Source organism: Meriones unguiculatus, chromosome 7 (assembly GCF_030254825.1).
Source record: "Meriones unguiculatus strain TT.TT164.6M chromosome 7, Bangor_MerUng_6.1, whole genome shotgun sequence".
NCBI classification, from domain to species: Eukaryota; Metazoa; Chordata; class Mammalia; order Rodentia; family Muridae; genus Meriones; species Meriones unguiculatus.
Genome location: NC_083355.1, coordinates 25,620,666 through 25,635,291, shown reverse-complemented (window position 1 = coordinate 25,635,291; position 14,626 = coordinate 25,620,666). Strand labels below are relative to the sequence as shown.

The window sequence follows — 14,626 nt, the reverse complement described above, 5'->3', positions numbered from 1 at the left end:
ACCATACTCATTACAGTTTATAAAACACTTCGGCAAACCTTAGCTCATTTAACCCTCAGAACATTCAGTGGGCGACAGGGTGGTGTTTACAGAGTGAGAAAACCATGGCTTGGAATTCAAGTAACATGTGCTGTGCTGCCCCTAAGTGACAAGAGTTCTGAAAACCTAGTGGAGTGCCTGAAGAAGAGGACCTTTACTCCTCAGCCAGGTCTTGAACGCCCGGTAGACGGGGATGGAGGCGCTGGCGCTGGGCAGCGGCTAGAGGGCGCTACGGCTCTAGGAAGCATTCTTGGCGTTAGGACCCAGCCGAGGCCTGAGAGCTGACGGCTAAAAACACTTTTTGATTCACTCTCTTGGCCACACCGCCTCTTTCTCCGCCCACCTGTCTATTTTCACTCCGTGTAGCCAATTGATAACATCCACATACTGTCACGTCATCACTCTGCGCCGCGTCGTCTCGTAGGCCTCCCCGCCGAGCTCCGGGTTGTAGGTGTCCTCGGCGTTGCCTGATCGGAAACTCTAGACAATGCGCCATTAACCTCGATATGGCTGGCTTTTCTGGCCACCAGGAATGGAGCCAAGGTCTCAAGGCCTGCCTTCTTTCCTAGAACGCTCCTGCAGGGGCGGGAGGCCTTTTCCTCTCGGAAGATCTGAGCTGGCATTTCTGGAGGTAGCTGCTCCGTCCTACGAGCCGGCGGTCGCACGCAGCTCCTATGAGGCCCCTGCCGCCGGCCGGCGATGTCCGCCTGGAGCTTTCGTCTTCGCCGCCGCTACCGCTACCTGCTCTGAGCGGGTCTCCGGCCGACTCGTCCGTGCGTCTCATGGCCGCTAGCAGATCCCTGGTGCCTGACCGGCTGCGCCTGCCGCTCTGCTTCTTGGGTGTCTTTGTCTGCTATTTCTATTATGGGATCCTGCAGGAGAAGATGTGAGCGGACCCTTTGGGGGGCAGGACTGCTAACATCCCCTTGCTAGGGCGGGTATCCAGTTCCCACCGTCCGCCTTACGGTCTGGTCCACAGACTTCCTGTGTCTGGTACAGATTTCCTTCTTCCCTGGCTCGGCCCTCTGACCTTTTTTTGCACTCTGCTATTATGCATTGCCGGCTGAGCATCCTTGTAATTAAAAAAACCACTGGATTTTAGGGACGCGATTCTCCCCGCCTCCCTTTAGATATTTTTACCTTTGTTGATTCCAAGAACGTTCCGTTGCCTGAGATCCAGGTCCTTTATTTATTTATTTGTATTTTAAACTCTCAGATGCTTGTAAACCGTTAATCTTTTTGCACTTGGCTTTGCTTTATTTTCCAACTGGGGGTACTTTTCCGCTGTCCGACTTTCCTTGTTGCCCTTACCTGTGTTTTTTATGGATATGGTATCAGTTGGCTGCCATCTAGCCTCTAGGTGTAAATCAGATCAGCCCCTTTGGGTAAATAAGGTCAGTGGTTCTTACTAACTCTTAACTACATCCACAAAAGCTCGATACTTTGAAAGCCGTCAGTGGCTCTGAGCATATTTGATGACACCGAGTGACACATGCTAATTTCTCCCATCTTTTTAAAATGTGTTTCATCGTAGAACAAGAGGAAAGTATGGGGAAGGACCCAAACAGGAGACGTTCACCTTTGCCTTAACTTTGGTTTTCATCCAGTGTGTGATCAATGCTATGTTTGCCAAGATCTGTGAGTACCTCATAGTAATTTGTTGGGTGCACTTTGCTTCCCCCACATTCTGAGCATTAGACGTGGGTTCATCTTTAGAAAGCTAAGTTTTCCTTATCTCCATACCCTTGAGTATTTAAACAGCCTCTATACAGGCTGTAAAACCAATGGCTGTGAAATGAGATTAAAATATTAGTCCTCTAAATTATACCAACTTTTGAGGCAGGAATGACCGGGTCTTCTGTATTCCAAATCCCCATTGAAAATACTTAGAACATTTCCCCCTTTATCCCTTTGACTTTGCTTTGTGTGTCAGCTTCAAACATGTCTTTGTTCCTTGAAGCCTATCGGCAGAGTTAAGCCCTCCTTTCTTGAGCTCAATGAATCCCTACCTCCACTCTGCATGTGGTCTTGTTAGGCTTAAGGGGAACTGGGGAGATGAATAATTTTTAGAGATTTCCCAGCTTAGGAGGCTAGAAATAGCTGTCTTAGTTGACAGGCAAGTTCCTCTCATAAGGCCTCAGCTTTTGCTTTGTGGTCCATCCTTGCCCCACCTGGTTTCTCTTGTATGTTTTGTTTGTTTTTGTTTTATTTTTTTGTCTTCTCCCAGTGATCCAGTTTTTTGACACTGCCAGGGTGGATCGTACTCGGACCTGGCTCTATGCTGCCTGCTCTGTCTCCTATGTGGGTGCCATGGTCTCCAGCAACTCAGCACTCCAGTTTGTCAACTACCCAACTCAGGTGAAGTCTCAGGGTGAGATGAGAGTTGGCTCAGAAATTGTGTGGACAGGACTTAGGGGGTCTTCCCTCAGGTCTGTGATTTAAATAAAAGGAAACAACCCTAGAGGGCAAGGGATCTAGCTCGGTCAGTAGAGCTTGCCTAGCATGCATGAAGACCTGCGTTCCATCCCGAGCACTGCATGAGCCAGGCACGGTGTCACATGCCTGCAGTACTAGCACTCAGGAGGTAGAGGCTGGAGCATCAGAATCAGAGGTTTAGGATCATCTTTAGCTATAGCTACATATGCAGTTCAAAGCCAGCCTGGGCTACTTGAAACTATGTTAAAAGGTGGGGTGGGGTGAAGAGGGGCACAGGGGAAGAAACAGTCATAGCAGAGTATACTTGAGAAAGAATGTAGAGTGAGGACAGAGAGTTGGGGTATAGGTATGGGTTTGTCCCTGATAGGGCTGTCTCTTGAGGCCAAGCTCTCTGGTACAGGTCCAATGTTAACACCTCTTAATGTAGCGCCTGGCTTACTCCCTGACACATCACAGATGCTCAAAAAGCATTTGCTCGCTTTTATTTCAGGTCCTTGGTAAATCCTGCAAGCCAATCCCAGGTAAGCAAAGAGGATGATCTCCATCTTCTGTGCCCACTCTTCCTCTTCCTCCTAGAGCTCTGAGTGGCTCTGGGTTTCCGCATCCCATGATAGGTCTCTCTGGTGCTCTTCCTGTCATCCGTGTGCACAGGTGCGCACAGGTGGCATAGGACCCAGAAGCCGACCTTGCCTATTTTGTGCCCTCAGTCATTGGAGTGTTTCCCTGTGTTTACACTGTCAGCTCACGTCCTGAGTCCCATTTGGGCCAACATTTTCTTCTTTCAGTGTCTTCTTTCCCTTGTTCTCCACCCCTGCCCAGCTCCTTCCTGGATCTTTGACTTTTGTCCCCTGCCCTTCTCTACCTGTTCACTACTCAAACCTGTTGCTCAATCGTCTTTATCTAGGTACCAGCCTGACACTCCTCCAGCCTGTCACCCTGTAAAGGGCTTCTTACTCGGACATTTCTTTCCTCCCTCAGTCTCGACATGGCTCTCTGGAGGAGGGTGTTGGGGTCACTAACACCAAGGGCGACTTGTCAATGTTTTTGTTTTTGTTTTATAGTTATGCTCCTTGGGGTGACCCTCTTGAAGAAGAAGTACCCAGTGGCCAAGTACCTATGTGTGTTGCTGATTGTGGCTGGCGTGGCTCTTTTCATGTACAAGCCCAAGAAAGTGGTTGGGCTGGAAGAGCACACAGTCGGCCTTGGAGAGCTGCTTCTGGTATGCCGTCCTGTTGTGAAGGCAGCCTTTTCTAGCAGATTCCACCAAGGACAGCCCCAGTGAGGCAGGCAGACAGCCAAGGGAAGGTGTGTTGTCCCTCGGCCCCTGTTGGAGATCTTTGCTGCAAGGTCCCTGGCTCTGCTATGGCTACAACAGGAATCCTGAAATAATTAGTGGTAGCTAAGCAGGCTCTCCTAAGCTAAGCAGGAGAAGAGTGCTCTGAGGTCTGTGCATAGATCCTAGTGTGAGCTCAGAGAGACCCAAGAGCTGGTCTGTGCTTCCCTGGGTTTTCAGGCAACCTAGAAGCCGGACTTGAGTGAACAGGAGCTACTGTTTAGTACCAGGCCCTTTCCCAAGTGCTTCACATCTTTACTGATTAACTTTTACCACAGGCTCCTAACATGGGTTGTGTTCTCTCCATTTGACAAATGACGAAACTGAGGAGAGGCTGAGTCACTTGCCCAGTTATACACTTACATGGCATTCAGGATGCCAGCCAGGCAGTCTGATCACAGAATCTAGTCTCTGGAGAGTAGTTCTTACTAAGCCAGAAAGCCAACCCACAGGAGGAGGCAGCCCGTGCCCAGCTTACCAAGGCCTGTCTTGGTCCCTGTGCATCAGCTTGTCGGCTTTGACATTGAGCAATGGTGGGCTTCCTGCCCTACTCTGACCGCAGTTAGTCAGTCCAGTGCCTGCCAGAAGGAAGGCTAGTGTGGTCTCTCTCTACTCCCTACACCTGACCACAGGCAGCTTTAGTTCTGAGGACTCTGTCTTAAGGTAGCAGCTTTTTGAAGTGCCTGAAAGGAGATCTTGCGTCCTGGGTTAGGGAGTGGCCCTGCTAGACAGCTCATTGCTAGCTGCTCCTTTTCCTTTCCCAGCTCTTGTCTCTGACCCTGGATGGACTGACAGGTGTGTCCCAGGACCATATGCGGGCTCATTACCAAACAGGTTCTAACCACATGATGTTGAACATCAACCTTTGGTCCACATTGCTGCTCGGTGCTGGTAAGGAGCCACTCTGCTGTTCTCTGCACAGATCACCAGAGGGCAGGCTGCTCTCTAGTTATCCCTAGCTCAGCAGCTCAGCTGCCAGTTGCTCTCTTTGTGCAGGCCAAGGGCCTGACTTGGTTCCAACATGCCCTCCTGTCCAAGGCCTGAGAGACCTTCCTGGAAAGACCTGTGCTGGCAGGATCTCTCCTCTCCCTGTTACTAACACTATAGGGTTAGACATGCTCCAGATGTCCTGGGAAGACAGACAGTGAAACACAGGGGTGTCTAGGAACATTCCTTCTCGTGAGGCAAATGAGATATCAGTATAGTGCTCGCGAGTAAACTGAATGGAGTTCATGTATGAAGGCCTTTGCTTTGGAATCAGTGGTTTCTAACTTTCTCAAATCTGGGCACATGAGGAAAGTATTTTTTCATGTAGTGCGCTGGGGTTAACGGTAGCTGGAGATGACCGGTTCCAGGAGCTTCCTTGAGCTGGAGACCCATGGGTCACTGTGTCTGCAACATCTGAGGATCTCCGTGTTTAATCACTTTTTTAATTGCTGGCTTTGGTTTTTACTTTGTTTTCTGAGGCATTTTCTCAGTCTAATTTAGGCTATTCTGAAACTCATAATCCTTCTGTCTTAGCTTCCCCCCCATTTTTTTTTTTTCTTTGTGCTCTGGTGTTTTGCCTAAATGTCTGTGTGAGTGTATCAGATCTTGGGGTTATAGACAGTTGCAAGCTGCCGTGTGGGTGCTGAGAATTGAACCTGGGTCCTTTGGAAGAGAAGTCAGTGCTATTAACTGCTGAGCCATCTCTCCAGCCCCATCAGCTTCCCAAATCTGAGCATCCTCTGCCTCAGTGTCCCAGATTCTGAGATTACAGGCACAAGCCAAACATACCCAGCATCATTCTCTGATAGAAGCAGATCATTAACTTCCTAGCCTTTCTTGGAACATCACATCAGTCTCTGTAACTAGACAAGAAACTGAGAACAAACTCCACAGACGGCCCCTCCCCCAGCCTCCCTCGTGGCACTTAAGCAGGCTGCATGCAGGTGCGTAGGTAAGCAGAAGATGGGCCGTTCACCTCTTCTTTTCTTTCCAGGGATCCTGTTCACTGGGGAGCTCTGGGAGTTCTTGAGCTTCGCCGAGAGGTACCCGACCATCATCTATAACATCCTGCTCTTTGGCCTGACCAGTGCCCTGGGTCAGGTGAGTTCCCCGGAGGAGGCGGCCGCCTGGGAGCAGAGGGGCAGCACAGTTGGCCCAGGTGTCTGTTGCGACATCACGGCGGTGCTCGGGCGTCTCACACACCCCTCTCTTTCCAGAGCTTTATCTTCATGACAGTGGTATATTTTGGTCCCCTGACCTGCTCCATCATCACCACAACACGGAAGTTCTTCACCATCTTGGCTTCTGTGATCCTCTTCGCCAACCCCATCAGCAACATGCAGTGGGTGGGCACCGTGCTGGTGTTTCTGGGTGAGTTTTGTCACAGCAGGTTCCTCCGGGGACCACAGAGGGGAAATGGCAGAGACTTGTTATTTTAGAGAAAACTTCCCTAAAGGAGAAAAGGAAGCATTGTGTCTAGTGCAGCCTTCCTCCTAGCATTTTGTCTGGTGATGTCTCCCAAGACACGGGCTTTCAAGGTCCTGAGTGGGACAGAGTCTGACAGTTACTCCTACCAACCCGAGGTGGTATATGACAGCCGAGAGAAATAGCTGGGAAATTTTGATTCTGATTTTTCTTTTGGTCTTGGTGACTTTTCATCTGACGACATTCTGTCGTCTTTGAGGAAGCTATTTAATCCTAGTACTTGGGCAGCAGAGGCAGATCTCTTGTCCTCATAGTGAGCTCCAGGAAAGCCAGAAGGACACAGTGAGACCCTGTCTCAAACCAAACCAAACCAAAGCAAAGTTGGTTGTACGTAAGCCCCACCTGTGGGAAGCTAAGCTGGCTTTCTCAAATCGTTGGTTGCCTTTGTGTCCTCCCACGGAGTTGTAAGCAGCTTTTCTCCTTTCCATAGGTCTCGGTCTTGATGCCAAGTTTGGGAAAGGAACAAAGAAGACCTCCCACTAGGAAGACAGAGTCTTCCTCCACTCCAGAAACACTTAAGTTATTATCTCCAACAGTGACATCTTGGAAAAATGGACTCAGTCACGATAAGGGACTGGGTTCCAATCTTTTTATATATATATTAAAAAAAAAAATCAAAGGAAGGAAGATCAGATATTCTAAACAAAGCACTTGGGGTTTAACAAGACAGGTTGCGAATTCCCGGTTTTGCACAGACTAGCACAAATAAAGAGAAGCAAAGCAAGCTGGAAGCAAGACCCTGGTGCTGCTCTCTGGGCTGGGCTGGGCTGGGCTGGGGCTTGGCGAGACTGGTGGTAAGGCCCCCCCATGAAGTGCATAGAAGTGTGTATGAGCAGAGGGAGATTTGGGAGTTGGCAGGGTTGAACCAGCAGCCTCTGTTCCCACGGGCAGCTCTAAATATGCTGAGACAGGTGGCTGGCTGCTAGAGCCAGAGGATGTAAAATCACTTCAAAGCATGGCGGCAAACGAGTCGCCAAAAATGAAAGGTGCTTTCTCAAGGAACACCTTGAGGTTGAAACGGGCCCAGGACCTCAGAATCCACTGGTTTTTGTCTCGTCCCCCAGCTGCCACCTGCCAGAACTTAACCTACAATCTGTGCAGGAATCATGAACGTGTTTCCAAGGTGCTTCTCCTGATTCCCTACCTTCTTCCTGTCCACCCAGCCCCCTCTTGGGAGCCTGGATTTGTTCCTCCTGTCCCCCTTCCCCCTTCAGCAGAAGCATCTCGGTCCTCTGCCATTCTGGCATGCCAAGGTGTCACCATGCCAGCTTCTGCCTGTTGAAAGGGATGCTGGCGGAAGGCAGGGTGGCTGAGTCCTGGCTCAGAGCAGCTGTCAAGTGCTCTGGGTGGTAATGGGGGGAGAAGGAGGAGCATGGAGCAGAGCCACCTGCCTACTGCTGCCTTCAGAGCTGGATCACCATCCTCCAAGGACCAAACTTTACACATGAAAGTGCACTGCCACCAGCTGCAACTTTCCCTCCATCTGTTCCAGCCCCCGCCCCTTGGCTCTCCAGATGGGAGCCTGGCCTCCTTTCTGAGCGCTGCCTTGACACCCTCTGCCCAGCCTGTTAAGCACTTCCCTTGAACTCCTCATGCTCCCTAGGGGCTGGGTATCACGAAGCTCCGCCTCTAAAGGCCCCTTCTCAAACCCCTTTCTCTTGGGGGAGGGTTTTAAATGCATGTGGTGGAGTTGGCTTTTTTTCTTCCACCCTTCTTGTCTTTTTATCACCCAGAACGCTGTTGGCTCCTCTGCTGCACTCAGTTTCTTCCTGGGTGTTCTCCTTTGGGTCAGATGGTAGTTAGAGCCTGTTAGCAAGGCCAGGGCCCCACAGGTGGCCAACATCTGTGTCCGATTTTCTGACAAGAAACATTGCTTTCCTGGCTCTCAGACTTGCTCTTTCCCCGTGCCATTGAGCTGTCTTCAGAAGTACCCTGAGCTGGTCACCAAGATGAGACCAGTTTCAGCAGCTCGTGGTGAGAGGGCTCATAGGGTCAGTTTGTCCTGCCAAGTGGGTGCTCAGGAATCCAGTTCCTGGGTATTCCTGTCTGCTCATCTGACATCTGGCGGTCCCTCCTGTGAGCACGCAGGAGCTTCAGTGGTAGCTAAGACTGGTGCTTGCTTCTGGGAGGCTGGAAAACAAACCACTGCGTCTCGGAGACTCAGGATACCCAGGAAGGTGTCTCGGCAAGGTGAGGCCTGACTAGAGTGTAGGAGGATGAAAGCCGGGGCAGAAGGAGCTTTGGCTTCGGTGCCAAGCAGGAAAGGCAGCTGCCTCACACCCTCACCTGCTCTGCCGTGCCCAGTTAGTTTCGGTGGGAACACGTGGTGGGACGGTGGTTTTCAGTTGAGGCAGCAATCTTCTCCAAGATACCTAAAAGCTAAGCTTTGTTCAGCCCGGCATGCCCGCCTGCAGAAGCATGGGAAGAGAAGGCCAGAATCAACTAACTCCGCCCTCCTGTTCAGCCTCTACCAGGCCTGCCACTGAAATACCAGGCAAGTTCAAACAGGTGCTGTTGATCTCTAACCCCGGGCAACCTGAGGCCTCAGGTTTTTGAAAGATCAAAGGAGCTCCTGTGCAGTTAATTCTCAGCTATGTCAGAAGGGAGGCACCCAGCTTGCAGACTTCCCCGAGCCTGTGTTTTTACTATAGGCTGAACTGCACCTAGCTCTAGTTTGGTCAAAGCGCCAGGTCCGCCTTCCCTGGGTCCGTGTTTGGGCTCCAGGTAAAGTGATTTTCCGTTTCGGCCTGCAGCAGGGAAGATTGACCCCCATAAGTGCTATTTGGAGTGTAATCTTAGGGAAAGCTATTCTGGAATTAAATAGAAATAAAAAAAATTATATTGCTTTTAAAAGGATGTAGAAGTGTTAAGTCTTAAGTGTTACTGGAGATCATGCATAAGGAACAGACTTTTCACCCTCACCCCCCTGTCACACGCTTGGAAGGAGCACTGAACAAACGTCTGTTTTTTTTAAGAGACGGGAGAACCTGAGTGCCGGAAGGTTAGGTGACCGATGGGCTGTAGGTTTCTGGTATGTCTTCCAGTTGTCTCCTGGGCGTGTGCCCTCCAAAGGAGGAATGTGAAGCCCCTCAGGAGGCCCGTTGCCTCCAATAGCTGGTTCCATTTGTCAGGGAACAGTTTGTGTGTTTTACAAGCAGAACTGGTCATTTCCCCCCAGATGCCCTGGCAGAGAAATTGGCCCCTGGTCTCTGCGGGCTCATTCAGACCTTCCCATTGCACGCAGAGCAGCTGTCTGCGGGAACACTGAGCTCACATGTTTATAACACTCCTGCTTCCCCAGCGCTCTTTAGGCTGTGCCACGTTATCCTTAAGGCACTCTTGGGGAGAGCTTGGGCCAGCAGCCTCCCATATGGGAAGAAAGAAACCTGAAATTCACCAAGGTGCGTTGGCTGAAGGTTGAACACAGCTCTGGGGGAGGGGCTTCTGGGGTGTGAGCTAAAGGCAGCCTGTTTTGTTTCCCTACACCGGGTCAGGGACTGCTTTAACCCACAGCAAACTGAGCTGGTGGATCTCAGCTGCCTGTATTTTCTGACAGTTCCTAGTATAACCTCCAAAGAACTTGGGGAAGGACAGCAAATAATGCTGACAAATATAGTCTAAATTATATATGTATACATAAATGTGTATATAATAGGTAAGATATAGTGCTGTCATAGGTTATATATAATACTATGGTAGGCCATAAATGTGTACATTATAATAGATAATATACAATACTATTCTATATCCTATAACAGCTTATATATACAAACCAAAATCTGTTACGGTTGACTTTGTTTTGTTTTATTTTTCTGCGACAGGTCTCATCTAGGCCAGGGTGACTTAAGACTCAGTACTTGGGACTAAACTTAAGCTGCTGTCTAGATGATGGAGAGAGAGCGTGGGGGTTGAGGGCACTTCCTGCTCTTGCAGAGGATTGAACTTGGGTTCCCAGTACCCATGTTGGTTGCTTGCAGCCACCTGTGACCCCAGGTCCAGAGGCCCTCACACCTCTGAGGGCACCCATGCTCACATGCACAACCCCCAACACAGGCACATCCAGATAATGAAGAAACACACAAACTTCTGTCTTTATCTTTCAAGTGCTAGGATTACAGGGTGTGTAATGCCATGCCCAACACCACTACAGTTCAGAAACGAACATTTAAAACGAACATTTAAAAAAAAAAAAATTGGGAAGGGCTATCCATTTTCTCCCAAAAAGAATATAATTATTCCACTATCTTAATGATAAATTCAGTTTTCAGTTGCAGAAGATGCTGGACAAAATGTTATTTTCTGTACGAAGGCCTAGTATATGCCTCTCATTTCAGCTACTTGAGACTAAGGTGGGTTATGAATTCAAGGTCATCCTGGGCAAGTTAATGAGAGCTCGACAAAAAAAAAAAAAAATGAGCAAGGAGAGTGGATGGGCATGGTTGCCATGCATGTAATCCCAGCATTTGGAAGATGGAGACAAGAGTATGAGGAATTCAAGATAATCCCTGTCTCCGCACAGAGTTCAAGATCAGACTGGGGAATGGGAGACTCGGGCCTGGAGATGCAGTGCGCTTGCCAGGGCTCTTGCCTGAGTATGCGTGAACTCCAGTTTAGATTGCCAGAACAGCACAAAACCAGACATGGTAGAGCATGCCTGCCTCCCCAGCCCTCGCAGGAGTGAGGGGAGGAGGGAGCAGAAGGATCATCCTTAACTAAATAGCAGGCTTGAGGTTAACCTCGGCTACATGAGAGCCTTTCTCAAAGGACAAAAACAAAGGGGAGCAGGGACGGGGGTACAGCTCAGGGGCAGAGCACTTGCCTCTCATTTGTGAAGCCCTAGGCTCAGTCCCCACCCCTGCATTAATGTTTTCTCCAATTAGACACCGCACGGTATTTTACTCTGAGTGTTCACGTGGTGCAGTTTTCAGTTTGTGCTAGTGCAGTGGCTGGCTCCTGGTAATATTAGCCACTGAGGGGCAGAGGCCAGAACATTGCAAGTTCAAGGCCAGCCGAGGCAACTTAGCAAGACCCTGTCTCAAAGCAGAAATTACAAAAAGGCTGGGGCTGTAGCTCAGTGGCAGAGCATTTACCTAGCATAAGTGAGGCCTTGCGTTCAAGTCCTGGTGCTGGAAAAGTACAACCCCCTGCAGTGTTCCACAGTGCAACCGAGGGGCAGTGTCAAGTGCGCTGGAAAAGACACAAGGGAGCAACCTGGGATGGAAAAGTCCATGATTCAGAGCAATCTGAGAGCCCCAGGTGACCTCCCCTGGCCTCTGCCCCCTCTGTGGGGCCAGGTGGAGGACAGGCTGTGGAGGCTCCGGGACTTCCTGAGAGGGACTGTAAGGGGTCTCCTGTGACTTTTCCTGAAACCTTACAGTATGTTCAGACTGGCTTCACTCATACAGCTTCCCATGTCATCCGGAACATACTGGACAGTAGCCGCAGGCATGCTCTGTACATGAAGGCTGGGAACTCCATGAAGAGTGTGTGTGTGTGTGTGTGTGTGTGTGTGTGTGTGTGTGTGTGTGTGATTCCAGGCTGTGGAAAAGGGTCCACAGTCTCCTCAGATTCACTGGGAGCTCCATACACAAGATCCATCATAACCACGGGACTCCTTTAATTTAAAGTGACTTCCCAGTCAGCCACGGTGGCACACACCATTAATCCCAGCACGCAGGAGGCAGAGGCAAGCAGATTTCTGTGAGGCCAGCCTGGGATATGTAGAGAGACCTTGTCTACATATTCACAAGTTCGCGTGCACACACACACACACACACACACACAGTGATTTCATAAAGAGAGCAGTGCAACTAGGCCACATTGCAAAATATGGTCATTGTTTTTGGTGGCTGTATGGATGAGGAGGTGATGAGGTTGAAGGCACGGATACCAACCACAGCAGCCCATCCAGCTGAATTCCCAGTCTCCTCCTGGACCCTCCAGAGGCTCTCCAGGGCTGCCAGGTTCAGGGAATAAAAGTACAGGCTGCTTATCCCACTTGGAGTTTCAGATAAACAACACATTTTTGGTATATGTCTCTGCATTCAAATTTAGCCAGCATTCTATATTTTATCTGGCATTAGTCATTACCCGAAATGTTCTCGTGGGCCCCTGTCTTCCCAAGGAGGCGCTCTCGTTTTCATTCAGGTCGCGCTGTTCGGTGCTCCAGGCGTTCAGGTCCTTTTTGTTCAGGGCCAAAGTTTTTTATTTCCCTGGGTGGCCCGGGGAGGTGCAGTACCAGACATGATCAGCAGGGGGCACCACTCTCCTAGATTAGATTCTCCAGGCGAATTTCTGGGGGCTTCAGGAAAGGAAAGGTGGTGACACCGAATTGAAGGTTCTATTTGTTGCTTCTCTCCTCTTCCCTCCCCCCCGCCCCTCCCCGGAGCTCAAGTCTCACCTAACACCCTGCCAGAGCTATTTCTGTGGATCAAGAACCTGATCCTGTCACTTGGCTCCGAAATCACTTCCAAGGTTCCACCGTTACCTCCCCAATGCAGCTTAAAAAGCCCTTCAGGATCCCACTGGTGTCTATTTTCCCTTCGTCGACTCCTACGACTTCCAGCCTGCTCCATCACACCCACCTCACGTTCCCAGCACTCTCATTCACCAGGAACTATTTGCAGCTTCCCTTGTATGGTATTTACCGTCGTGCCTCTGTGCCCAGAGCTTCCCTTGCTCGGAATCCCCTTTTTCCATTTGGTACTTTTAGCCACACTGTTCGTTCAACATATTGCAGTGCTATGCACTCAGGCAGGCCGTGGCAATGTGCTCTGTGGAGCAGAAGGCTGCCTGGAACTCTTCCCCTGTGATTCCCTCTGAGGGGAGGATGATACAAGTAAATACACAACAAAGTACTTGGACTTGGCTCAAAAGTTGACTGATCTGTCTTCCCCAGATGGAGGGTTCCCTCTCCGATTCTCTGACAGCTCTCATGTTAAGGGTCCAAAATCCTGACACCTGCCCAGCCATTTTGGAGAACACTTGTAGACGAAATAATTGGCTGAAGTCAGGAGGGAAGGAAGGGGTGTGAAGGGGTCCGGCTGGAACTGTCTGAGACAGTCTGAGATGCATGTACCACCTGGAGGGTGCAGAAACTCCTCACATCCTCTGGATCAATGACATTTGCCACTTCAAGAGAAGACGGAGGGCTGGGGACATAGTTCAGTCGGCAAACGGCTCACCTAGTGTGCACAAAGTCCTGGATTTGACCCCCAGGACCTCATAAACCAGACGTCACCATAATCTCAGAGCTTGGAAGGTAGAGGCATGAAGACCAATTCTCAGCTACACAGAATGAGTTTGAGGTCAGCCTAGATCACATGAGACCCTGCCTCAAAGGAAGGAAAAGAAGGGGAGGGGATGGAGGGAGGAGGAGGGCGGAAATGCTCTCTTTTTCCAGAACTTTCCCAGGTCTTTGTTCGCTTTACTCTTCGCTAGTTTAAAGCAGACAAGCGTTCTCGTCAGTTATGTCCTAAGACCACCAGGCGGCCATCACCACAGCACTTTTGTCAGAGCCTAGTATCAGTGCTTTTTTGGGCTTTAACTGACCAGCTTGCTCTAAGTGTTCAACAAATGTTTGTGAAAGAGAGGAAGGGAGAGAGAAAGGCAGGAGACGGGGTGACAGTTTGCGAATAGGAGCTCTTATTGCTGTTGCTCTGGGCATGGAACAGATGGAACCCAAAAGCCTGACAATGAATTTATTGCTGAGTATGCATATGTGCATACACACATGAGTTCCCATGTTAGCAGGTGTGACAGCTGGAAAGACGCGTCTAAGAACCATCCGCTCCATTCTCGGCGGGGCTCTCCAGCTAGCCCTTCTCGTTCTTGGAGGATGGGGAGGGGGGACTGGGGAAGAAGGCAGGGCTTCCTGGCTTTCTTCCAGGACCTGCAGCCACTGGCATAAAGATGAGAAAGAGTTTCTGTAGGCTTTTGGTACCAACTGATGCATCCCCGGGGGAAGGTGTCTGGCAGCTGCTGCCACCCACTGCCTACATACCAGAGTGCCCACTGCATAGCAAGCAGTCGAGTGGGTCAGAGTTAAAAAGCTTTCTCTTCTCACTTGTCCAAAATGAGATCATCAGCATGATCCCTTAGCCTGCGTTGGGGGAAAAGGATGTACGAGTGATCAAAACTTGCAAGTGAAAGAGAAGGAAGGCGGGGGTGGCTCACACCCCTCACTGTGGCCCCCAGAAGCAGAACAGTCGCTTGACTACGGCTTGACCCTGCCGTAGTCTTGCTGCTTTTCTGGAAGGCTGTGCTGTGCTTTTCATCTAGAGAGGACGCTGCTTCCTGCCCACACAGAGCAGCCCAGACGCATCCTCGCTGCCACAGCGAATAAGG

At 50.2% G+C, this 14,626-nt stretch overlaps 1 protein-coding gene across 2 annotated transcripts; it reads left to right on the top strand.

The window, feature by feature from the left end:
- Nucleotides 1-547: 547 nt before the first annotated feature.
- Slc35b1 (solute carrier family 35 member B1) lies at nucleotides 548-7,015 on the top strand. 2 transcript variants are annotated; one of them, XM_021641642.2, is made up of 9 exons: nucleotides 548-925; nucleotides 1,574-1,677; nucleotides 2,267-2,397; nucleotides 2,966-2,996; nucleotides 3,537-3,694; nucleotides 4,573-4,699; nucleotides 5,790-5,896; nucleotides 6,013-6,166; nucleotides 6,711-7,015. In XM_021641642.2, exons 1-9 carry the CDS (start codon nucleotides 714-716, stop codon nucleotides 6,761-6,763), a joined length of 1,077 nt encoding a protein of 358 aa, XP_021497317.1. In that variant the 5' UTR covers nucleotides 548-713; the 3' UTR covers nucleotides 6,764-7,015. The 2 variants fall into 2 exon arrangements, with proteins under 2 accessions (XP_021497317.1, XP_021497318.1); XM_021641643.2 differs by having other exon boundaries at nucleotides 868-925; nucleotides 2,292-2,397.
- Nucleotides 7,016-14,626: the final 7,611 nt, after the last annotated feature.

Coding starts and splice junctions, on each gene's coding strand:
- Slc35b1 (XM_021641642.2), top strand. CDS start 714: ATGAGGCCCCTGCCGCCGGCCGGCGATGTCCGCCTGGAGCTTTCGTCT. Junction 2,997..3,536: donor ATCCTGCAAGCCAATCCCAG/GTAAGCAAAGAG, acceptor TTTGTTTTATAG/TTATGCTCCTTGGGGTGACC. Junction 5,897..6,012: donor TGACCAGTGCCCTGGGTCAG/GTGAGTTCCCCG, acceptor CTCTCTTTCCAG/AGCTTTATCTTCATGACAGT.